Raw genomic sequence first — 25,885 nt, forward strand, 5'->3', positions numbered from 1 at the left:
ATATAATTCTGCATTCATTCACAATGCCAACTCGAACGTGGCGTGGCACACGACATGAATATTTTGATAACTTTGACACATAACTTCATTTGAGTCGTGCACCCCTGCATAAGCCATCGAGCGAACTTCGGCCAAAGTTAATTAAGTGTGTTCGCCACTGAAGTGTGATAAGACGATCCACACTCAAGATTTGGTTAGTCTAGGTACCTACCAAATAATATCCGTTGTTTAATCGGCCCAAGTTTCTCTGTTTGATTACATTGCAGCTATCTTGAATATATTAGGATTATTCATTTTCAGGTACTTTTTCTGGGTGAAACTTAAAAATAAGAAAATGTTCGATATTTTGCTGGCAATTTGAAGCCGTTAACTCGATTAAAACTCGTTACTGAATCAGTATGAATAATCCTGCTACTGCGGATGTAAAGTTGATCGACCGTGGTTCCCGAATTTAAATTTTTACGGGCACCGGTAAGTACCGATTCCTCATTGATATAAAAAGATTGGTTCAGCTGATTGAATTTTTAGGAACGGTTTGTTATAATACTCGTACAAACGTTTGATGCGTGTACAAAATTAGTTATAGGAACAAAAAGAATAAACGTGCAAGACAAACACTTCAGGAAAACACCTTCATCATTATTTTTTTCGTTCCAGTTCAATTGGAATATTGTATTCGCCATTGGTTCTCCTTACTTCGGGGGATTTTCGTTTAGTAGAATGACACTCTTTGGGACCATGTGTACTCGAGCCTTTCGAGTTGAAAGATTATCTTGAAAACACTTGTCAGGATTTTAACAGATGTTGTTCAATTGCTCATGTTGTGTCTACTGTTTTGTGCGACAAAAATAATATTATAATGGCGTTGAAATCAATCACCGTGGCCTTGTTTATGGGTATATATATAAATATGAACGTCGAAATGTAAAAATAGTCGTTGGAAGCCCCCGTGGGATAGCATTGCTGGTGTAAAAAGAACTATAGTCGAAATAAACTCCTTTCGTAGACGAAAAAGAGATTTATATCTTATTTCTCTTTTTGAAAAGCACTTTATTCATTGTTAACAGGCCGTATCTATCAATGAGAGACGTCGTGACCTTCATACGGCACCGTTTGTTCAAGGTCATTCAGGACAAATGTAATTAAATTAAATCGCGTCTGACTGGAGTTGTAAAAGCGCAAAATCGGTAGCGAAAAGGGTTCTGTATCTGATATAAGTTAAACACACAAATCAGTCCGAAAATAAGGTCAACTGATATCTATAGCAAAATGACATGGTTCAAGCACGAGCCATCATCGGTAGCTGCATTTTGCAAGTATAACTATGTTAATGGGATAATACCGTAATCGTGCAATGCTATGAAAACACTGTATGCCGTGTATGATGATTTGTAGCATTATTTTTATTGGGATTTTACTTCAAAATTTGATTCAGAGGTAATATAAGAAACTGCTAGCATATTTTGTCCCTATATCGCTTGGGACAAAAACAAGCTCATATTAAAATATGAAATGTAGATGTAATTTCACGGTTCGTTTAAAAAAGTACACCAATACATTACAGTACAATTTCCTACATTACATTATTACACTGAACTTACTGTTTTTATTTACAGTAATAATCCAATCTAAATAACACTTAACTATGACGTAATATATCACCATTGTCTGGGTCAAACGTTCAACGGTTGTCAACGGCTATATTGATATGAATACAGGAGCTTATTTTGAAAGATATTGTTATCGATGCACGCAAGTAACATGTTGTAAAAACTGAGAAAGAAGAATATGTTGACACACAGCAAATAAACACTTTTATTGTCTGATATTATGGAGTATACGCTGACTGCAGTTGATCGCATGGTTGCTAATCGGTACCGGTACGGTAATCTTAGCTGAGAACCGAGCTTGCTGAAAAATCTGTGTGACTGAGGAGGTCTAGCATTACAGAATAACCTGTTCGCGCATAAACTAAAATAAAACAAACAATATTTATAGGACTATCCACAACTATCGGACTCAGGGGGAATTTTAATAAGAGCGGCCTTATCGCGGATTCAACCGTTTTTGAATACTGAAAATATTGTAGTGGTTGGTCCATTAGTTACGGAGAAAAGCGATTTCTCTTCAACAACAACAATTACTTCAAAACAGCAACAAAACGATCCTTCATGTCCAATAAGCATAAAAATACGTTGGCAGACAATGAGGGTATTTAATATATGTCCTCAGTACAATTTACTTTGACATAAGCGGTTTCGAGGTAAATATTTTTCCAGTAAGCAAGATTTTATCTTCGATTCCTTATATAAACTTTACTTACCCAAGCATATTGCTATTTGCATATTCGTCGTATTGGTACAACTGCGGTTGGTTATCTTTTAAATTTATAGGTATTTGCATCGTTCAACCCTCCACCTCAATATGTAGAATAGACCTAATGTTTGCCCCAGGCACGAGACAAACGCAACTTTGCCATAAAACGTTCAGAATTACGAATAAGTAGGCTAAGTTGAAAGGATATCGAAAATCGTGGCAATGTAATTTTAGTTTCGAAGTCTATTTTATACAAGATTATGATGTCAACAATTTCGATAATTGTCCTTAACAATTTAATTATATTGGAAATTATTTTGACGCCAGACATTTGCACACGCTTATCATAAATACTGATCAGTTGTCGTTGTTTAGTTGTAACAGCGTGGCAATTTTTTTAAATGTCGCGTTTTCACGACTTTTCCGAAGGGGCTCTAGACTAGTCGAAATAGGGCTGAATATGTGTTCTCAATCGCCATTTAAATGACATCCTCCGGATATGCATAAGGATTTCCCGTGAACGAGGTGTTTGCTTTTTATGTCAGCTACACAAGATCTCTATTACCAATCAAGTGCAAGGTTTTTTGTAAAGACTTTCAAGCAAAAATCTGTGTAAAGCAGCGGTTCCCAAAAGCGGTTCCAAAAATCTGTGTTCGTGCGTCGTTGAATTATTAGAAAAAAAAACTCACCGCGCACTTAGAAGAAAAAATGCTGCTTTTTAATAAAACTCAATTTTGTGATCGTTAATGTGTACTTTATACCTTTGTTTGTGAACATGTAGGCCTAGGCCTAAGGAATAAAGGCAAAAGGTTAACGCTTCTTTCTCATCTCCGCCTGCTTTTCCTTTGAAATGCTGAAAAATCACACACTGTTTGCTAAACTCGGTTCAACAGATAAATAAACTGCAGCTCGCGAAATTGCGGCAAGTAGTATATAAAGGCGTTGGTAGTGTCTACCTCTATTGTTACGTAACAATAGAGGTAGACATCACGTAACAGAAAATAAGCAGAAAAGAATTCATTTACACAACATTAACACAATGAAACATTTATAATAAATACAATATGTGAAATACAATTCAATCATATTTTAGTTATGTTTAACACAATTTTGTTAGTTTTCGCGGCACATCCTTTGGGAACCGCTGGTGTAAAGGTTGTTATGAAAATACTTCATAGTCAGAGATCAATTAGGTGTAGGCAACTAGAATCTAAACGCTTCGGTATTGCCTATCCAGTGGGGGTATAGGTTATCTTTAGATTCATTATTAGTTTTTACGATAGTCATCATAAGACGACTTTGCAAAATTAGGGTCACTGTTACGCTATTAAATTACATCGAAATTGATTCATTTTTGAATGGTAATATATTGAAAATTACTATCCATCAAGTTTTATTTAGGCGTGATCAATACGAGAACAGAACTTAATCCAAGACGTGGACCATTCATAAATACCATATGCTGAATAAAATTATATAATGTAATAGTTTACTATCAAAATTATTCTTGATATAAATATTACTTTTATAAAGCACAAAAGTGAATAATTTTTTACAAAGATAATAATAAACTCGTGCAATCCTAACGTCACATTCATGAAAATAGTAAATGTCATTAATATTTTGTATATTAATTAAGCAGAATAAGATACATTCATGAAACAAACCACTAATACGAGCTTGTGGCCAGGATCAACAAAGAAAATGATATCATCATCAAAATAAGTTCACGATTATATATGAAAGAATAAATATTTATGTCTATATTATTATTAACTTATAATTACTCGAAAAATATTACCGCAAAAAGTAAAATAAAATATTTTAATCTTATGGGTTTACTTTAGAGAATCACCATTCTTTCTAAAGCTAGCCGTGTACACATTAATTATTCTGCCCATTTCTGAATTTTGGCGGGAAAATTTATGCCCCTAATATCTTGCTCGCGATTGTCACCTTGCGGTTGCGCAAAACTAAATTGATTCTCAAAGAGTTTATTGCTCCGACGTGGCAACTAGCGGCAGTAAATATGATTAATAATGACGGCTCGTTTTGATTGATTAGACATTTTGTTATATTTAACTATTAAAAGTTGTATCCAGAAGTCCCCGAAGTTCCATTGTATTCTTACAATTTATGACCGCGTCAACACAGTTGGTATTTTTAGGTCCGACGGGATCTTCACATCTATATTCAAATATTTTGTCTTTTTCGTCGCTAAACCTGACGCTTCGGCGTAATTTTCGGCCTTTTCGAGAGGGTCTTGATTCTTTAACGATTGTACCATCCGGTCGTGTAAGTTCGTAGCCATTAATCGACGACAATTTATCAATGTTATTTTTCGCATCTTTGGACAATTTAACAAGTGCCTGCGTCGTACCCGTTACAGGAGTAGAACGATGTGCAGAAGCGAGTTTGGAACGGGTTAAATTTATTTGGGAACATAACAAATATTTGTCTGGGTTTTCACAAGGACTAGTTAAACTGACAGAATCCCCGTCTCGTTTTATGGTACCTATGCATCTTACTCTACCTCTCCATGCTGGCACAGTTTTGCTTCTACATCTACTCTGTATGCGCTCATTGACATTTTCACTACTGGAGTCATTGTTTTTTATACACCGAATTAAAACGCTATCCGTCGAAGGTCTCCGGTTCCAATGTACTCTGTAGTCTTTAGATGGGGGAGCAGGTATGTGATTATAAACCGCCACGGCTCCAGGACCCACTTTTGTTCCTGTTGAGGTTGTAGTGTGTCTGCTGATGTTTCTGAACGCCGGTATGCTACTATTTGGCTTCTTAGGGAGCTTGTGATCAGCAAAAGTAGGATTATTTACTTTTTGCGCAGAAGCAGCTAAAAAGTCGAATTGAAATTGTTTGATACTATTGTACGCATATATGTAAAAAGATTGAAAAAATGAAAGTGGATGGCTACCTCTTACCTACGAGAACATTGGTCGTTTTCCATTATCGTAATAATAGAATATGAAAATTTCTATTTCTTATTGGACACAAAATGTTGCAGGTTTTTATTGTTAGGGGAACTCTTTCATATGCCATTTGGTACAATTCACTCAATGTGAGCTTACGAGTTCAAGCATATTTAACGTTGTCTTTTTGGCCGGTCCAGAAGCGTGTGTAGCAATATGGAGGTAAACTTTGTTCGACTACTTTGTATCCAGTTGTGTAAAAGGACTGACTATGGGTATATTCGGCGCTCCCGCAATATGTGCACCAAGATGGTGAACACCTGAACATAGTATGTTTATCAGGTTGTGGTTAGGCCATAATTTTATTCCAATTTTCCTTAATTTAGTTTTATTACGAGTTCGGGTACTAGCCAAGTGACTCACTTAGTATTTGTACCTGAAATAAGGGTCTACCCCTAACCTGATACACATACTACGTTCCGGTGTCCGCCATCTTGTTGCACATACTACATAAGTGCTGTATATTGACTTGATTAAGACAGACAGTTTCCGAACTCGTAATAGAACTAAAATAAGGAAAATCGGAATAAAATTATGGCCTAACCCTAACCCGGTACACACACTACGGGAGTACCTTTTTCTTCATATACCTAAGCGTTGTTCTTTTGTTTTTTTTATATCTTTTATTTTATGAAGAGTACACATTAAAATACTTAGATGTATACTTATATGTTTGACTATGAGACGTTATTAGGACACGAAACTTTGGTGGAAATTCCAACTACTTCATCCGCAAAATATTTATTCATTATTCACCTCTTTTTACTTGACCCTTCTCTCTTGCCGACTTTATGGCAGACAGTATAGTCGCACATGTTACATTCGCGAGTTGTCCAGCAGTGTTTTGATCCATCTGATTTGTTCCTGGTATACGAGTTTGTTCTTGAGAATCGACAGATTGATTGAAATTCAGTCCAAAGTTGAGATGAATGCGTTTGAATTCGCTCATCAATGCTGGTAAGTACTTCGATCTTTCGCGAATTTCTTTCATTATTTCTTTATGGTTATTATTTGAAGGTATAGTTCCAGATGCACTAGGTATGTTGACTTTAGTTGATTCAGGGTGGTTGGTCGAGTCAGTCTTTTGCTCTTTTTGAGTTTGCGTATGACCAACTTGCTGCGTGTTTCCCTGAGCTGGCGCAGATGAAGCTCGAGTATCTCCCTGACATAGTAACATTTAATACATTATAAAATAATGTTGAATGATCAAAGGTAACAGCATTCAATGTGATACTGAGTGTTTTCAGTTTGTTTGGAACACCGATTCCAATTGAATCTTTACCATCAAACAAGTGAAAGACTTTTTCAATATTCCTAGAAGCAAATTATAACATTTCAATCCCGTCAATTCCCGTATAGCAACGGGATCAGCGAGTATTATTATTATTATAATATGAACATTCCTCACTCTGTGAGCACATTTGCCTGCAAGATTATTGAATTTTATTTATTACCTGTTTAATTATATTTGTTGTATTTGCCGCGTTGTCATTTCGAATTTGTTGCAACATTTTAAATTTCTCTCGAGACAATACGCTTGGTCCTCGTTTATCTAGTGGATACCTGTTTTCTGTGTACATGAAAACAGGTGTCAACTCTGAAGTTTAACTGACAGATACTTTTTACTTATTGGAAGCCTCAATGCGCAAATATCATTGGCGAACAGCTGATTTGTATCGCAATGTACGTATATGGCGAAATTAGGGCTTCGCGCATAGAAGTTTTCTTGAATTACATATTAACCCATGATAGTTAACGCAAAATATTTTGACATAGAATTAGTTATTGGTATAAAAAAGGGGGTTTGCTTTTCCAATGAAATTTCCACAGTGTGAAAAAATGACAGGCAATAAAAAAATTATTTGTATAAGACCATAATAACCCCGAGAGAGCGTATTTATTTATTACAATATATAAGTGTTAATTATATACTCGGTGAAAAAGACGACTATCAGTCAATATTACAAAGAAATTTTTTCTTCTTGTACAACACAAGCTGTTATGAAGTTATGTGAACATCTCTTTTTCAGTGACAGAGAACATATATGTCCGCTTTATGTTATTGATATGAAGTGAAGACTTATAGGCATGATACAAACATATTATACAGTATGTTTAAATGGCAACAAACATGTTTTTGACAAGGAGAATAAAAAATCAGACCCATACAAAACAAAGCATTTATGACATAACCAGTGGTGGAATTCTTATTTTTTGTCAGCCGGTTCCATCACAGAAGTCATATTTTTCGGCCGGTTCTGTTATATGTTTTTTTTAGTAATGCTAACCGGTTCGCTGATCTCATAAAATTCCGCGAGACCGTTCTATAGAACCGGTGCGAACCGGCTGAATCCCACCACTGGACATAACCAACATTTCCATAGTGGACAAATTTGAAATATATCAAATTATTTATAATATTTTCCATCTATTCAGAATCGTATGGAATATATAAAATAAGCTCCAAATTAATATTATACATCACAGTGGATTTTACATAAATAAAACATAATCTCGCCATACCACGAGAAAAGTGCGTGACTGGAAACCTTGCAACTTCAACACATACCTCTTCTATACAAAGCACTACGGGGTGCTACAGATGCCTTGTTTTCAGTTATTGCTTTTCTTCTTGCCGCTCTTACTTCTCGGCTGACAAGATCAGCAGAATACGCATTTCTTAGGAGACCCAGCTGCCGTTGTCGCATTGCTTTTCTATTGTTAGAATTTGGCACGAGGTGCTGTGGTTCACCGCGTATATATTTTCTTGTGGTTTCGAGGGCCGACTCCACATTCACACACATGATTTACATAATTATATACATATAGGCTAAAAGATGAAGTTTGAATTAGGAAAATTAGTAACTCATTTTTCAATATAATTTCAAACGAACACTAGCACTTAGGAATCATGAACTCAGTTACATCTCATGTCCTGCATCTTGTAAGAGTCTAATTAAATATATTTGTCTTCCTGCAATACAAAATCACTCTTTGGAAATTACTTGGTAGATCTTCTCCGTAAAAGTAACCACACTCTCTTGTGATGTTTCGTTTTAAATAATCATTTCCCATTCCACATACCCAACGCGGGCCGATAGTGATATTACAGCTTCATACACGTACTCAAATAAAGTTTATTCTAATGAAAACCAAAGACTATTGATATGAATATTCATACGAGGTCTATCAAACAGGATTAGTGTGTTTAATTACCAATTTTGCCACGGACATTCAATTTTAGCTCGAACCATTTGCCCAATGTTTTATACCTATTTTAACTTTGAAAATATCGAAATCAATCAGGCTGCAACCACTGTGCATCAAATCAACTGTTTTCACGTACGGTTTTCGCGGAAAAATATTACTACAGTGTCCTAACTAAAAGATAGCCTGGTTAAAACGCTTTAACCCTAACTTCGTACCATCCATTTTTCAAACGGCACATACGTGTCCGCTTTTTGAGAGCTTCTCGGACAACAAACTCCTCATGAATTATAAAAAATTGCTATTTCTCATACGACTATGCAGTAGTATTATAGAATGCGTATCATTACATCTACCATACATAACAAGCAGTACGGACAATCATCATAAAAGGTTCAGCTGCAATGATAGGACATTGTACCGGCATGTTTAGCTTTTGCAGTTATAAATTACATCATAGACCACAATTAGTGCCCAAACACATTTCTTATCATTTCATCCTACTTGACGTATGAGTTATACATACAACAACAAATGCTAAACACTTTCTTAACGTAAGCTACAGTGCCGTTACCAATATTTACTTACAAGCGCCTTTCTGTCGACAATTCTGCCCACAATTAACGGATTTAAATGAAGTTCTTTTCATGAGTTGAGTACAGGAGGCTCTCGAATGATCTCCAAGTACACTCATCGCCTCTCTGACTTGGCGACAGACTTCAATGTGAAATTCGGTGCAAGATAGAATAGCAACTTGTAATTTAACCCAAGCTATGTTTATTACAATGCTCATCGTTTACTATATTTCAAAGCTACGGGCAATATGCTTTTGTTTTGTTCGCAATTTTATATACTCGCTTTTGATAATTTAATATTCATTCAGTGCTACTCAAGAACGCAGGAAAATTGTCTTTCGCTTATTTGTCCCCTAAATATGAAATGTTACATGTGATATGTAGCTTAGAAACTTTATTCCAAGTTAATATATAATTGCAGTTGATGAAATTAGTCGCAGCAAATTCATTTATTTTTATTTATTGTTGACTGTAGTACTTTTTTTTATTTCGAAAAGTAATGAATATTCATTTATATTGTAAAAACGGGATACAATTTGAACAACCTCTAATTGACTTTTGAGCATTCATAATTTTTTTATGTAATCAAAGCTACCCTTTCTCACAGCATTTAGTTGTTGATTATTTATGAAAATTGAAATAGCATATATATAGGAAAGCGACAGTGTGCGGCATTTGAACATTATATGCAAATAGGAAATACTTTGCGAATCTTCATCTCTATTCGTGGAATGCTCTCATGGTATATTGATGTTAACGCAAACACTCTGTCGCACTTACATCATATATCAAACTATCTACGTCAAATTTATTTTATATCACTTTATAGTTACTACATAAACTACCACTGAACCCACCTCATAAATCCAATATACTTTTTACACAAGGATTTTACTCAGCTCGGGAGGATGGGGTTAACGGATCGTTAGAATAAGTGTTGCCAGATGGAAACATTTTTAGTCGTAATAAGTACACTTGAATTAAGATCAAATTGATCGTGGTAGGCCAACCATGACAACCACTTTTTGAATTTATTGAAACAATTTTGAAAATAAGGAAAAAGTGACTAGCGTGCTACGGTTATTAAAGGAATACGGTGCCGTATTGCAGCGATATGATTTTTTTTTTGTAAATATCTAAATATTGTGTAATAATTTACAAGTATACCGATCTTCTTTCTTTCTGTAATTTATTATGAAAGCGCATTGCGTGGGAAATATTCTTTTTCTAATAGTGTAATCGTTCTCGTTGGGATCTTTTGTTTCAGAGTTGCAGCACGCGCAGAAGGGCAATTAACATTTCAAAAACACTTACTACAGTCAGGTATCACCAGGCAAATTCATGTTACCAATTCTCCGTTCAACTAATCCCTTTATTGGATGTATATATACTTAATGGGTACATAACAACAGCGTTTATTTTTTGCCGCTAAAATTTGGTAAAAATGAGAAAACATCACATCGGTTTATGCCGAAAATTTGCAACAGTTATAACGGGCAGTTAAAGCATAGCTTGTCCAACTCCTGGATTATGACCTCAAGTTTCATCCATTCCAAAAAACGAAAAACTTTCGACGCAGAGAAAATGCGACGTAAATTAGGAAAGAGAATCTACCGGAAAATTAAGCATACAAATGCTTTAATTAACTTACATTTCAAAAATATATATATATCGTAAAGAGATTTGTTAGTTGAGAATTGCCATCTTGAACAATTAAATTTCCAAAATTTGGAAATGTCAAATTCATACCTGCACATGGTTTCTCACGATAGTATACAAGAGTATTTCGTATTTGTTCTGACAAAGAAAATGGATTGATCTCATTGGTGAAAGGCGGGCCAAACAATAGTAATGCGGTAAAGCAAAAGAAGTCCGCGTATTTTTCGATCCAATTTATGTTACTCTGCAGTTTACTTTACATACAAACAACAAAGTTAAATCAAAGTATTATTTCTATTATGCAAAGTATTATGAATACTTATGCGATTAGAATAGCATAATACAAATCTGGCATCGAATTAATTGACTGTCCCTTATTTTACAGAGTTCACTCACGAAGAACAATAATAAGAATATATCACGCATTGGCAAGATGGCTCTTGGAAGAATTTAGTGCGGACCACTATTACCTACATGTTGAAAATATCTCAAACGTAGTTCAAATGCTGGTAAAAATTAGCATGGACCAAGATTTTATGCTGTATTTTGGCCTGCGCGGTCAATATATGTTGTATCATACGATAATATCTTGCCTTCCATTTCACAATATAATTATTTTCATATTTACACTATTAAAAAATCCCATTTACTCGGGATAATCTCAATCGACTATGTTTGTTTATGCTTGAACATTTAAAAAATAAAAACCCTTTAATAGCTACGTTTACGTATACTTTATGCTTGGTTGAATAACACTGCCATACAAAAAAATCAACAACAATTGTACTTTGTATTAAATACCAATATTGCATTCATTTATGTTATAACACTTCTCGATATCATTGTTCGTCCTAATTCTCATCCCATGTTTCAATTGCGGTGTTTCCGCCTCTTATTCGTGATTCATTTTCCTGTCTGTTTTACAATAAAATGTACAAGATAAATTCGTTTTAATTTGTACATAGATACATGGGAACGCAAGCCTGCGTAATAATCTGGTTATGTTGTACAGGTGTAAACTGTTAATATGCCAATATTATCATATTTTTTCATTTTGTGAAAAAAGGCAGGCAATACAGTATCGGAGAGTGTCAAAAAGAGTGATATAAAATATTTTATGAGCTATTTAGTAATGTCATTGCATTATAAACGAAGAAGCTGTAAGACGAATGGTGATTTTAAACTAATACGTGTAACCTAATGCTTATGATATCAACCATTGGATGGCAAAACAAACAACGTTTCGTCCCGAATAGGTGAGTGTGATGAAACATTTGTGGTAATATAGAATAGGCTATTGAATAGGTAATACTATTAAATAATAGTAATTGAGGAATTTCTATGCTTTCCATTATTCGTCTACTATAGAATAATATACATTTATTATTTGTACTATGGGGTAACTTTTCATGACTGAAGGCCCAGAATCTTTCGCTGTACCACATTATAAATGATTGATCAAAATCATTTATCTAGTGGAGTGCAGGATAACATTATTCTTTTTCGTTCCAATTTGAATAGCAAAATTTGACTTTTGTATTCAATTTTTCATTACAGAATATTTTTTTTCCACTAGCGAAAGAAAAAACTATCAGAAAAGAAATGTAATGGTAAGGTAAATAGTGATGGAACAGACATGAGAAAAGGTAAGTCGTACCCTTATTTCACGTAATTTAAATGTCCAATATGCCCTCTCCATCACGGGCTAATACTCGACCAGTTACGAATATGCGGATTCATGCTTCTAAGAGCCTAGATTGCTTTTTAGTTTTAATCACCTGACTTCAAACATAATTATTAAACAATTTCTGAACAATCTTTATCCACTCGATGAGCTATAAAAAAAGAAATGAAAAAGCTGCTTGAAAAACGTTTCCATACTAAGTACATTCTTGGTCATTCACAACTGTATCATCGTTTTCGTAGTTCAATTCTTAAAATTTATGTTACTCATCAACTTATAAATCTTATGAATTGAACTGGTAAAACGCTGGAAACGATCTTCAAATCTAACATATCCAACGTATAAAACAGATGAAATGAAAATTTGGGTTTTAGTCGTGTCATCTTGAATGAGTGATTAAATAATAACTATCTTTATCCCATATAAATTCACGCGGATGCGGTTTGTTTGTCGACGAATCCTAATCTCATCATATTAAAAGGAAATTATTATTGACGACATTTGAAAAGAACTGTGTCTAGTTTACATGACTAAGCGACAAATACGGCACACTGTGAAGACGACTGCTTTTTGTTACGCGTGTTTGAAATAATTCAGTCAATGCTTTATCCCCTCAAGCGAGATTCCACTTTGCCGAGAAAATATTCTAAACTAAGTTTTCAAATGATCCTACAATTTGTTTGTATTTCACGTTTTGTTTTGCGTTACAGGAATTCAATATAACGTGCCAAACGAAAGAGTGACCAAGAATCAGTCCCCTGATTTTGCAAGGTAAACGTATTGGTTATTGCATATGACTCCTTATAACTTTCTAACGACATGCAATCATGTTTACGGCAACCTTTTGGCATGGAACAACTGAAACCAATTTTGTTTAAACTCTTATTCACAAATTAAGTATTTAAAGATGTATAAACTTAATGTCACGCAATATAAAATTTATTTTTTCCATAAGGAAATTTTCCCAAATCAAGGTCACGCGTACTCAAATAGAAGGTGATCTTCCAGCATCTGTTAAGAGCGACCACTAGATTGCCTAGTAATGCTATAAAGAATTATATCGTTGATTTGAATTAATGAAGATTCACCCCTAATTATGGCATCTAATTGAATTTGAACCCAACGCAGTGAACATATTAAAAAAAAAATAAAAACAGATAGATTTTCTAGAAATCATTTCGTCTTCCAAAATATATAAGCATATTCGTGAGCTGCTCACGTGGTTAATGATATACAAAAGAGCGCGTAATCTCCCGTTTTTATATTATTTCCACAAAAAATTCTAATTATTACAGTAACTTCACTTATATTAATAGATGATGTGACTATTCAATTCACTGCTTTCTGAGACTGTTGGAGTGAGCAAAGATCAATCATCAGATTTTATCGAAGAAACGTTATAGCCAATTTATCAACTGAAGTTTCATAAAAATAAGTCGAACTGAGTTCCGAAGAGCGTCTGTGAAATCATTGTAGGAATTCTAATTTGTGTTATATTCAGTATAAATATATATTTTCTAGCATTGAATAATAAATACATATAAAATTGACTACGAAAAATTGCATTTATTTCCTACTATGCGGGAAAAAAGTAGACAAACGACGAAAGGGGCGATTTCTCAGCTGTTTTGAGAATAAGGAACATAGTAAATGAATAAATGATGACCGTACATTTGAACCCACGTACATTTGAACCCATGTGTATATCCACGGGTTCAACATATATGCGGGTGCTAAAACCCATGGGTTAGGGTTAGTATGGGTTCAAATATCCGTGAAACAAAAAAAATTCAATAGCTGCAATAGTATGCAGATGCAATTGTCGTGGGTTCAAATGTAATGGCACCTGAATAAATTAATGTGTAAACCTGAGAATTATTACCAGAATTATCAGAGCTACTCTTCACAGAATTATAAATAAGATATATAGGTCTGATGAATACAATATCAGACATATATACTTTCTATATCTTCCATATGAACATATTATAGATGAGGTGGAGTCATTTTTATGGTGTTTGTTCACCACTTTACTTCAAAGGAGGTTTGTATGAGCAGACACTGAGCTCAAAGACAACTACCAAAAATATCATTTTGATATATCCAAATTGTTACATGCAATTTGATGTGAGCTTAGGTCAATCACTTGACTAAACAGATTTTTTACCTGAGATCTCAAACACTAGACAGAGGGGGATGTTTATCAATCTGGAATATTCAAAAATGCAGAAAGATTGAATAATTGACATTTCTTCCGGTATTGGCGAATAAGTCACAATTAGTATTACTTGTAATATATATTGCTACTGTCATTGCTGATTATATTCTTTTAGTGGCTTACATTGCCAATCAATATCAAACTAAATCAACAATTTGCGGCGTCTCGTCCTCGTGACAAGAGAGAAAGGTTGGCTTTCCATTTGATAGTATAAATTCGATCACTTCACGTAACCATAGTTTGTAATTCCCGAACTCTTTTAGAGGTGGGCAAGGGATCTGCGACACCATGTCTGACACCGAGTCCACACAATCTGTCGTTCTGTGTTTTGTAATCGCTCGAGATGGAGCTTTGAATGATCTGCAAAATAAAATAGTTCCAAACTTGGCGCTCCAGAAGTATGGGTACCAATATGGAGGTAACTAATTTTGTTCGCCTACTTTATGTCAAATTGTGTACAGGGACTGATTACTAGGGGCACGGGGTGTATTCACTTGACTAACACAGACAGTCCCGAACTCGTAATAAAACTAAAATAAAAAAAATCGGAATAAAATTTTTGCCAAACACTACTAACCTGGTACATATGCTACGGGAGTACCCCAAACTTTACTTTTAAGAAATTCTAATAAATTGATAATAAACTTCAAATTCTAAACTCTGATTATTGTCTGAATTTGTAAAAATACTTCCTTGTCTGTAGAGAATTTTACATTGGGCCTTGGAACAAAAAAGAACACATGTCTCATTTCGGAATGACAAATTTGCTTGTGCGCTATTAAGTACAGCATTGGGGTTAAACGTTTTCTGATCACGAATCCCAGATTATTTTTATTACATGACTCACAAAAATAGTTTGAAAAATTTATTTGTTCTCCGAAATAACTGCGACAAACCTACCTTTGCGAAGACGCACTTCCCTTTCTCTTAATCTTTTTTGGACTGGCGGACGCTCGTTCCTTTCGTTTTGTACTTGATGGCCGGTGCGTTGGTTGTTTTTTATCGTATGTATCTGATACTGTTGAAACAAGAAAGAAGTACACGAATGGAATGAAAAATCTCAAACTTGGACTTGAAACAAAACTATATGTATGTGTGTGTGTAGTAGAAAAGTAAATGACACTTTGTCATATATATTATATATAAAATTTGCTGAACTGATGTGACGTAATATAAAACATACTTGTGTAATGTATAGACACACTATCTATATTTATTTATTCTTTAAAACTGAAATTATGTTAAACTTCAAGTACCGACCGTCTTTCCGGTATATTGAAGATGTCCATTTTAGTAATGCTTTGTATCTTTCAAGAACGTCGAAGTTCAGAGCAGCCTGAAGAAATAATATTAAAAAAAAAGAGATTTAAAACATTCCTATATTTGTGTATCATATTTTCAGAAGAGTTCTTTTCTCTTGTAAACGTTTCAGAAATAATAAAATATGCAAAAAAACGATTCTTTTTACCCAAATGCAATCTAGGCAGTAAAATGTAGAAGCCCGATATTAAACATAATGACAAACACTTACAATATTGTAAAGAATCGCAATTTGATATCTGAACATTTACCGCAGCCCTCTGGCACAAACAATGGGTTCAGTAGGATCTACAATATGCATACCAATGAGGACAAAATGCTCGGGTGGTAAACGATCCAAGTTTCGGGCGATATTTGTTTTAAATTTTTGTAATACTTGAAATACAACTTTCGTCTTAAAATCTTGCAATTGTATGAGCTATACCTGTAATTTTCTAAGACAAACTGGACAAAGTTGTGGAGGTCGACGATCTGATTCTTGTAAATGATTTGTTCCATTCATAAGACATTGCATATAAATACAATGCTTCAACCCAAACATGTGACAAACTTCATGTGTCATGACCTGAGAAAAAGGACGATTATAAAAGGTGAAGACTCAGCATTTTGGCACTCATTCTCTGACGTACCCCTACTATTGTTTAATTGGTTTATATCTATTTTATGCTTATGGCACTTAGACCACAACACCGACGCAGAAAACTTGTTACGGGTTTCAAAATAACTGTTTGTTATTATGCGGTTGAAAACATTTCTTCGTTGAGTAAGCAGAATTGACCTATGTGTCAAATGTGAGTGGGGTTGATAATGTGATATGCATTTATATATATCGCTAACATAATTCATATACAGCCAACTCTAGCACCTTACCCAAACCTATCGCCAAATGATGGGCAATCAAAGATTCACGGTGTCACGACCGACAAGTAAAGCCGTTTGCATTCATGAGTCTATGCGTGATCTTATAGATCAGTTCATGCCCACCCTTTAATGAATTTTACATATTAATCTATATAAAATAGCATATATACGAAAATAATCCGTTATTATTTTTCCTAGCAGGCTGATATTAAAGCAAACCGGGTTTAAAAAAAAAAGTTGCTGTACAACCTTGCACGCCCTGAGTAATAAGATCCCATTTATTCGCGGGAATTGCTTTTCCATTTGCTCATTTGATAAAGCTGAGTAATCAAGCGACCCGTCTGGATACTTGCGAACAACGTCTTCACGCAGTGACCATGTTTCATAGAAATCGTTATTATATCTAAATAAGTACAATTCCTCGTTATCAATTCCATCATATTTTAACAATGTTTTACCGGGAAAATGTTCATATAGTTTGTAGTAGCATACCCATGTATTTGCGCTATATATTTGGGGATGGTGATCTCCTAATTACACGTTATTGGTGCATGAGTCAAATTGCCTATGAAATGTTTATCCTACTACAGCTCTTCAATTGTTCTATGAAAAATCAGCACGACTTCAGTATGCCCAACATGCTAAATGTAAAGAATTAATCTAAAATTGCGAGCCCATTTCTGACGAATTAACTGATATTGAATGGCAATATTTTTATCCAATGCGAGTCACATGAACATCCCTGGAATTTCATTTAAATTTAAAATTCATTGTCTGGGCCCATTTACATTTTTTAGCGGTGTAAAAGATTTTTTCTGTGATAAACTTATATATAAGTAGGCAGTAGATTACCTGCAGAAGCTGAATATGCCAACTCCGCCTACAGATCCTCTGATCGTGGAAGCAAGTCCGAACACGAAATTCCACGATGGCTTCGGAAATAGATCAATCATAGTTACAGCTACGAGACATTGTTGACAAGGAGTTTTTGTCTAAGAAAACAAGAATGATAGTATAAAGAACCTAAATAATTTTACCAGGATGGTGAATATATTACTTACGCGTCGAAGGTAATCTAATATCTGCGAAGCGTTCAGTTGAAATCGTCCAGTGAATTCATTGACGCGATAATCACAAGCCACTTCCTTCAATGTAACCGGAGACAACATTTCCACCTAATAATATACGGTGGTGTTAACTGCAAATAGCTTAAGTGCACAGATACGCAGGGCGTTGCGACTACTAGTTGACTGCGTTATATTTACATTTACATCAATTGTAAAAACAGTACACGCATATTTATAATATTTTAGCTTTTGATAATTATGACGATATATTTTAGAGCTTCCAATAATTAGCACAATTAAAATTGTATAATTATTTGTACTACATTCCGGATACTTACCATCTTATTTTAAAAAAAGTGTGATCAATATTTGAACTGCACGAAAGGCATGCATTGTGATGGGCTTATGATATATATAATAAAAAAAAATTAAATGAGAAAAAAAAATGGGAAACTCAAGGTATTGTCGGTAGCATTGTTACTTATAGATCACACATGATATAGAAAAATTATGTCAATCTCACATTGAAATTTAGCATATTTGCATTAGGTATCAAGTTAGGTTAGGTTTCCAAACCTTTGCAGTGTGAAAAAACGTTTCACAATACGATTTCAGCCAGAAAAGCAAGTAATTAGGATATGTTGAATTCGTCTTTGATTGGTTATTTTCCCCATAAGTTTCAGAATTGTCACATTTTGTTTCATTGCAGGAGGGAAATGGTCCAAGAGGTAATATGCTGATTGTTGTTTTACAATCTTTTTCTTTTAATGATTCGCATCCACCGGAATTAAAATTGACCCCAGTCAAACACGATTTAAAGTATTGTTCGAAGGTTTGACCTTCTTCCTTGTGATGCAATAACCAATCTGAAGGATCGCTGTTTGTTATTTCCTTAAAAAACGCTGACGACGGCGTCTGAAAACAAGAATAGAGCTCTAACGTATTTAAAGCCTCCTATTGTGATAAATTAGTTGCAATTTAGGGTACTATGTCATCACTTTGTACAAGTATATAAATAGGCGGTTATTGTCTACATAAATATAACTATAAAATATCGTTTGCAATATGTATGAGTTTCCGGATTTTCTATTTTGGTCAAAGTCAAACTATTACATTGTGAATTACAATGTACTTAAATTGGAATTACATTTAACATTCTAATTTAATGATATGCTGAATAGGACGCCAACTATACACTTAAATGTTGCTATCAGTTCATTCTAATAGAAGAAGATTATAATTCCACATGAGGTATATAACATATAAGCAAAGCTGAACATACATACCATTCGAGTATCCGCCATTTTTGTGTGTCACCTACACTGACCCGTATAAATAAAAATATAAAAGTCTACTATTTATCAAACCTTATATGAGATTGACATCAATTTTCGGATTCCTGAAGAATATTGTTCTCTGTACATTGCTCTTGCAAAGTTAGAACTTCCGATGAGAGCTCTTTTTCTTTGCGATAGTGTCATACTTTTTGTCGGCATTTTGCTTTCTTCAATTTTTACAAAAATATTGCTTCCAACAAAAATGTAATTGCTCACTTCGACTTTTTTGTATTGTTTTTTACCTGGTCTAATATCATGGCGTGTTTAATTGCTACACTTCTGTAGTGTCGCCGTGACATTCTTCGGTAATACATTATTTTTCTCCTAGAAACATATCGGTGGGTTGCCCTATAACAGTGACACATTGACGATGTACAACAAACAATTGATGAAATATGAATCGGCTCCTAGACTATTTTGCGCACCATCATTGTGTCAATTGAAATTCTATCCGATTTGTAATAAAACAAAATGTATACAGAGTTGTAAGTGCGTCTTCTTATTGTTTTAATTTATTCGCGTTGAGAGATTATTTTCCTACGCTTGTTTTCATATGTTCGTCTATTCAAGTCTAGAGTCTTTTGTTATATATATATATAATATATATATTTTTAGCACCGCGAAAGGTGGACAAACCGCGAGTCCTAGTATCGAATTCTATCCGTTGGAACTATTTATATCAAAAATATTTTATTCATGGTTTTGAAAAATTTACACACCATCAATGAACTGGTCAGTTTGAAGCGACCATGCCGAAATTGCCCCGGAAAGCGGCAAATAAATCATGGAATATTTTGAATAAACTATTCATTTCAATTTATCTCACTTCGACGTTTTCAATTGCAAATTGTATATATATATATATATATATATATAACTCTATTACGGTAGTTAAACGGACCTGCCATAATTGCAGTACTTAAGCGGACGTCGTTCCTGTGTCCGTATCATTGTTTTTAAATACGTACTTGGAGAGCGCGAGAGCCGTTGACAACTACGGAGAAAAAGAGTCAACACAATCCTCTCGATGACAGATATAAAATTTTTGTCCGCTTAATTCGTCCACTTAATTCAGACCACCAAATGTTTTAGCCTATTTCGGCACTAAGCCGGACCCCTCTTATATGTCGCTCTGGATGTCTACATAAATGATGTTGCTTTTATTTTATTACGCATTTTAAAGCGTATGACCTCGCTTTCATTTCCGATGGATTCGAACCATTTAGCATTATTTATCACAAAAAATAGCATTTTTTTTTCAATGTTCAGTATTTTGTGCAAGGGAGATGCACTGTGTTTGGTGTAGGAAATAATCTTCCATGTCAAAAAATACTCAAAATGCAACGTGAAGGTAGACAAATCGAAACAAATTGATTCAAACGTAATATATATTTGAAACTGAGAAATACACAGAGCATATCACAAATGTTCGCCTATTCCAACCCTATGGTGTAACATATAGATTAAACAGATGCTATGTTGTGAGTGTCAAGATTTCAATACCAAGTCAAAATTATTGCATTCAAATAATATTGATAAACTTTGCGCAAAATATATCTCAAAAATCCGCATATCTATATGGCTAGTTATTAAGCGTTACATGTAATTGAAAAACAAAATTTCGAAATGCCATACATATTGAGAAACAATACACAAAATATATTTCAAATGTATCACCAATTTGATTGCTAAAGTGTGAAATATTATTTTAAAAAGGAAGTGTGGTATAAAATAGTAAAATAAAATATGAAAGTGCTAATATTATTGAGAAACAATAAAAGAAAATTATATATACGCAGAAGGAAACCGCAAAATGAAACTCGGAAATGCCAATAATATTGAAAAAATATCACAAACTTTATTTCAAATGTCCACCTATCCGGCCTTTTAATTTATACAAATAATTGTAAATGGGAATTCTGGTATGTCATTAATGAAGACAAAAATCACACAAATTCGATTTCAAATGTTCATCTATTCGGTCACTCAAATGTGGCACGTAATTTAAAAATGAACACCAGCCCTATTGAGAAACATTACACAAAATATATCTCAAATGTCCACTTGTCCGGCATTTAAGTGTGGCATATACCAATTAAAATAAAAATTCTGAAATCATATTGAGAAATATTACACAAAGTATATCTCAAATGTCCACCTATCCGGCCACCTAAGTGTGGCATACAAGAATTGAAATGAAAACTCTGAAATCATATTGAGAAATATTACACAAAGTATATCTCAAATGTCCACCTATCGTGGCATACAAGAATTAAAAGGAAAATTTTGAAATCCTATCGAGAAATATCACACAAAGTATATCTCAAATGTCCACCTATCCGGCCACCTAAGTGTGGCATAAAGCATTAAAATGAAAATTTTGAAACCATATTGAGGAACAATACAGAAAATATATCGCAAATCGTCATCTACTCAGATACGTAAGTGTGTCATGTAAATGCAAAATGATATTTTGGAATGACAATAATATTAGGAAGCATTCAAAAAAAATTTCAACCATCCGACCATTTCAGAAGGTATGTAATTAAAACACGAAATTCTCTAAAAAAATATCGAGAAGCATTACACACAACATATCTCAAATGTTCAATTAAGTGACGTTTTCAGTGGGGCCTATAAATGCGAAATGAAATTTTGCCATGTCAACTAAAATGAGAAACATTACACCAATTATAACTCAAATGTCTACCTATCAAGGCGCGCCTAAGTATAGCAGTGATTATACAGTCAACTATACAAGCGATCAACATGAGATTATTCAACCCGATATCAATTTAGAATCTTTGCACAATTTATTTAAAATTTTTGCACCAACTCGGAATACAAAAACATGATTGTTATTTTGAATTTATAATTAAATAGTAAAAATGTATGCCAAGTATGTATACGAATGTGGATATGCCCACTAGATTAAGTTGTTGAGGAGAGACAAAATTATATGCTCACTGCCGGTTCATCTTTATGAATTATACAGAGATGTCTTAAAGCTTTACAATGAACTTCTCGCAAGATATACAAAGCCGTGCATTTATTTTTCTTTTCGTCGTTTCTTTTCTGGTTCACGTTTATTTAGAAGCTTTTTTTGAAATTGATTTACAGCCCTTTTCTTTTCCGTATATATGATTTTCTTTTAAGTCACTTACATTGCTTATTGAAAGTGATTCTGAAGATGGTGCGGTATAGTCTGTTGACTAATCTGAAACTTTGGTCAAAAATACATGCATAAGTCACAAAACATCATCACAGTGTTCTAGTCCAATTCAGAATTACGGTACTCTTGATTGACAGAACAAACGAAGTGTTTGAAATGGGGAATTGCATTATTACTCAAATAAAACAGTGGGGGCTCCCGAAGTATGCGAACCAAGATGGCGGACATCGGAATGTAATATGTGTACTAGGTTAGGGTTAGGCCATAATTTTAGGTATAAATACTGCGGGAGGCTCTTGGCTAGTCTTCGAACTGATAATAGGACTAAAATAAGGAAAACTGGAAAAAAAATTATCGCCTAACCCTAACCTGTTACCCATGTTACGTTCCGATGTCCGCCATCTTGGTTCGCATACTTCGGGAGCACCAAACAGTGTTTTTAAACGGTGCACTACAATTATTCGTAGATAGCTGCGCTATTTGTGATGGGCTACAATTGATATTATGATTTGGTTTATTACCATTCATTGGTATCAATTTGAGATACCGTATTTAATTAAAAACAAGCATAGCAAACTAATTTAATCACCTCCTGGCACAGCGTTCTCCGAATCACTACCCGCATTTCCGTCTGCTAAGTTCTGAAACGTAGGCCATCTCGTTGGAGAGTCACTTACATGTGAACAAAAAATACAGCCCAGTAAATAACTAGATGAGGATGGTAAAATAACACAGGGATATTTGCCAAATCACAAAACAAAATTGCTAGCAATGCAATTCTTTAAAACTGTCGCTTTTTTAGCACGGTATGTCTACTTACGACGGAAAAATTGGGTAGACATTTTCCTGTCCGCTTAATTATTCCACGTTCCATAATTAAAACGTTTTGCTATTTTTTGCTGAAATCTCTTTCTCTCTGATAAAACAGTATCAAAAACAATATGTTCTTTCAATATTTTTAAAATATCTGCATATTTTTGCCAACTTTGAGGGGACAGTAGTTCTGCTGGTTTATAATCAACGGGTATTATTTTCGTACACTAAGCGGACATTTTGTTTACGCGAAAATCTTTTAATTTTTCGGTATATGTCTTTACGATTTTTGGAGAGTAGGATTGATAATTTTGATACAATAACCAGGCAGAACATGAAGATCGTTCGTTCTGTTTTTTGCAATATAAGCTCAATAAACTGAAAAGGACCTCAATTCACAACTCCGTACTAGAGAGGCTTTGTGTCGCAATAGTAAAACTGTCGGGTTTGCCGAGAACTTTACCTACCACGTTTGCCGTTTTGTTCGCAAGTAACCTGGACGCCGTGAGGGGATCGGGATCTTCATGAGTGCGGGATTGCAGAAATTTAGATAAAATAGAACAGTTGTGTTTGGAGAAGCGATCCAAGTCTTTTGTGTCAGGTGTTATCAATTACCCAGTGAGTTGAAGTCGAGTCATAATAACTTGAAACAAGGTTTTCAACGTCACCGAAGAATGCTGCTGGAAATCATCACTCATCGGATAAGGTGATTAGTCATAACGATTTTTAATATTAGGGCTACTATATTATATTCATAAGTGATTCAAGAGTCTTGCTGCACACTAACACAATTTTATTTACTATGTATGTCTGAAGGAGTCTGATCTTGGTCAGACGAAACGTTACAGAAATATAATTGTGTTAGTGTGCAGCAAGACTCTTGAATCACTTAGGACTGTAGGATAGTTATCTTTACTCTTGCTACAGCATCCTTATGCATACGGATCCGCCGACACAAAAGCATAGAAGAAGGATAAGTAGTTAGTCCTGCAGAAACCAAATCATTAGCATATATTTTTGTTTTTGAGATTGTTCACTTATTCCTGATTATCAAAAGACTACTGATACTGTTATGCTTTTACTGGTCGTAGTTCTGATCTGACCATCAAAATATTGCTACGACTGGGTTTGCGTTTGTAAGAGTGTGTAATTCAGAAGGATTTCTAAATCCAGATGACAATACAAACGAAGATTGTGAAAATTCAATGAATTCAAATTTTTCTCGAAACAGAAGGAGATACGAGAAGCGAGTGGTTGACGCCACTTTATATAGGTTTGTATAGCTTTGTATAAATAAAAATATCTAATACACCGCTTCATATTAGATTAGAATATTTTATCTTCGGAAAACAGTTTTAAAGAATTGCATTGCTAGCAATTTTGTTTTGTGATTTGGCACATATCCCTGTGTTATTTTACCATCCTCATCTAGTTATTTACTGGGCTGTATTTTTTGTTCACATGTAAGTGACTCTCCAACGAGATGGCCTACGTTTCAGAACTTGGCAGACGGAAATGCGGGTAGTGATTCGGAGAACGCTGTGCCAGGAGGTGATTAAATTAGTTTGCTATGCTTGTTTTTAATTAAACACGGTATCTCAAATTGATACCAATGAATGGTAATAAACCAAATCATAATATCAATTGTAGCCCATCACAAATAGCGCAGCTATCTACGAATAATTGTAGTGCACCGTTTAAAAACACTGTTTGGTGCTCCCGAAGTATGCGAACCAAGATGGCGGACATCGGAACGTAACATGGGTAACAGGTTAGGGTTAGGCGATAATTTTTTTCCAGTTTTCCTTATTTTAGTCCTATTATCAGTTCGAAGACTAGCCAAGAGCCTCCCGTAGTATTTATACCTAGAATTATGGCCTAACCCTAACCTAGTACACATATTACATTGCGATGTCCGCCATCTTGGTTCGCATACTTCGGGAGCCCCCACTGTTTTATTTGAGTAATAATGCAATTCCCCATTTCAAACACTTCGTTTGTTCGGTCAATCAAGAGTACCGTAATTCTGAATTGGACTAGAACACTGTGATGATGTTTTGTGACTTATGCATGTATTTTTGACCAAAGTTTCAGATTAGTCAACAGACTATACCGCACCATCTTCAGAATCACTTTCAATAAGCAATGTAAGTGACTTAAAAGAAACTCATATATACGGAAAAGAAAAGGGCTGTAAATCAATTCCAAAAAAAGCTTCTAAATAAACGTGAACCAGAAAAGAAACGACGAAAAGAAAAATAATTGCACGGCTTTGTATATCTTGCTAGAAGTTTATTGTAAAGCTTCAAGACATCTCTGTATAATTCATAAAGATGAACCGGCAGTGAGCACATAATTTTGTCTCTCCTCAACAACTTAATCTAGTGGGCATATCCACATTCGTATACATACTTGGCATACATTTTTACTATTTAATTATAAATTCAAAATAACAATCATGTTTTTGTATTCCGAGTTGGTGCAAAAATTTTAAATAAATTGTGCAAAGATTCAAAATTGATATCGGGGTTGAATAATTTCATGTTGATCGCTTGTATAGTTGACTGTATAATCACTGCTATACTTAGGCGCGCCTTGATAGGTAGACATTTGAGTTATAATTGGTGTAATGTTTCTCATTTTAGTTGACATGGCAAAATTTCATT

The 25,885-nt window shown here is 34.4% G+C and overlaps 2 protein-coding genes and 2 long non-coding RNA genes across 5 annotated transcripts; 2 read left to right on the top strand and 2 right to left on the bottom strand.

Moving 5' to 3' along the window:
* Nucleotides 1–1,660: 1,660 nt before the first annotated feature.
* LOC120331886 (uncharacterized) lies at nucleotides 1,661–8,135 on the bottom strand. The gene is made up of 4 exons (XM_039399054.2): nucleotides 7,876–8,135; nucleotides 6,761–6,876; nucleotides 6,063–6,468; nucleotides 1,661–5,170 (listed from the first exon to the last, which is right to left on the bottom strand). Exons 1-4 carry the CDS (start codon nucleotides 8,108–8,110, stop codon nucleotides 4,395–4,397), a joined length of 1,533 nt encoding a protein of 510 aa, XP_039254988.2. The 5' UTR covers nucleotides 8,111–8,135; the 3' UTR covers nucleotides 1,661–4,394.
* A 3,624-nt stretch (nucleotides 8,136–11,759) lies between these two features.
* Nucleotides 11,760–13,883, top strand: LOC120331533 (uncharacterized). The gene is made up of 4 exons (XR_005567978.2): nucleotides 11,760–12,003; nucleotides 12,305–12,393; nucleotides 13,142–13,202; nucleotides 13,748–13,883. It is a non-coding gene; the product is annotated as an uncharacterized LOC120331533 (long non-coding RNA).
* Nucleotides 13,231–19,683, bottom strand: LOC120331259 (archaemetzincin-2-like). Its single transcript, XM_039398330.2, has 9 exons — nucleotides 19,265–19,683; nucleotides 18,474–18,812; nucleotides 17,892–18,005; nucleotides 17,683–17,822; nucleotides 17,080–17,233; nucleotides 16,394–16,534; nucleotides 15,910–15,985; nucleotides 15,550–15,667; nucleotides 13,231–15,009 (listed from the first exon to the last, which is right to left on the bottom strand). The coding sequence occupies exons 1-9, from the start codon at nucleotides 19,391–19,393 to the stop codon at nucleotides 14,787–14,789; spliced, it is 1,434 nt and encodes a 477-aa protein (XP_039254264.1). The 5' UTR covers nucleotides 19,394–19,683; the 3' UTR covers nucleotides 13,231–14,786.
* A 3,779-nt stretch (nucleotides 19,684–23,462) lies between these two features.
* Nucleotides 23,463–25,402, top strand: LOC120331467 (uncharacterized). 2 transcript variants are annotated; one of them, XR_013476854.1, is made up of 4 exons: nucleotides 23,463–23,925; nucleotides 24,248–24,492; nucleotides 24,688–24,770; nucleotides 25,308–25,402. It is a non-coding gene; the product is annotated as an uncharacterized LOC120331467 (long non-coding RNA). The 2 variants fall into 2 exon arrangements; XR_005567962.2 differs by having other exon boundaries at nucleotides 24,393–24,492.
* The last annotated feature ends 483 nt before the right edge of the window (nucleotides 25,403–25,885 follow it).

Source organism: Styela clava, chromosome 6 (assembly GCF_964204865.1).
Source record: "Styela clava chromosome 6, kaStyClav1.hap1.2, whole genome shotgun sequence".
In the NCBI taxonomy this organism is placed as follows: Eukaryota; Metazoa; Chordata; class Ascidiacea; order Stolidobranchia; family Styelidae; genus Styela; species Styela clava.

Excerpts from the sequence above, each read along its gene's own strand:
- LOC120331886 (XM_039399054.2), bottom strand. The coding sequence starts at position 8,110 with ATGTGTGTGAATGTGGAGTCGGCCCTCGAAACCACAAGAAAATATATA. Across the intron at positions 6,469-6,760 it reads CAACAAATATAATTAAACAG|GGAGATACTCGAGCTTCATC; the intron begins GTAATAAATAAA and ends TTACTATGTCAG. Across the intron at positions 5,171-6,062 it reads GAAGGGTCAAGTAAAAAGAG|CTGCTTCTGCGCAAAAAGTA; the intron begins GTGAATAATGAA and ends TCGACTTTTTAG.
- LOC120331259 (XM_039398330.2), bottom strand. The coding sequence starts at position 19,393 with ATGCCGACAAAAAGTATGACACTATCGCAAAGAAAAAGAGCTCTCATC. Across the intron at positions 18,006-18,473 it reads CGTTTTTTCACACTGCAAAG|GTGGAAATGTTGTCTCCGGT; the intron begins GTTTGGAAACCT and ends GTATATTATTAG. Across the intron at positions 17,234-17,682 it reads GGCATATTCAGCTTCTGCAG|ATATAATAACGATTTCTATG; the intron begins GTAATCTACTGC and ends GTACTTATTTAG.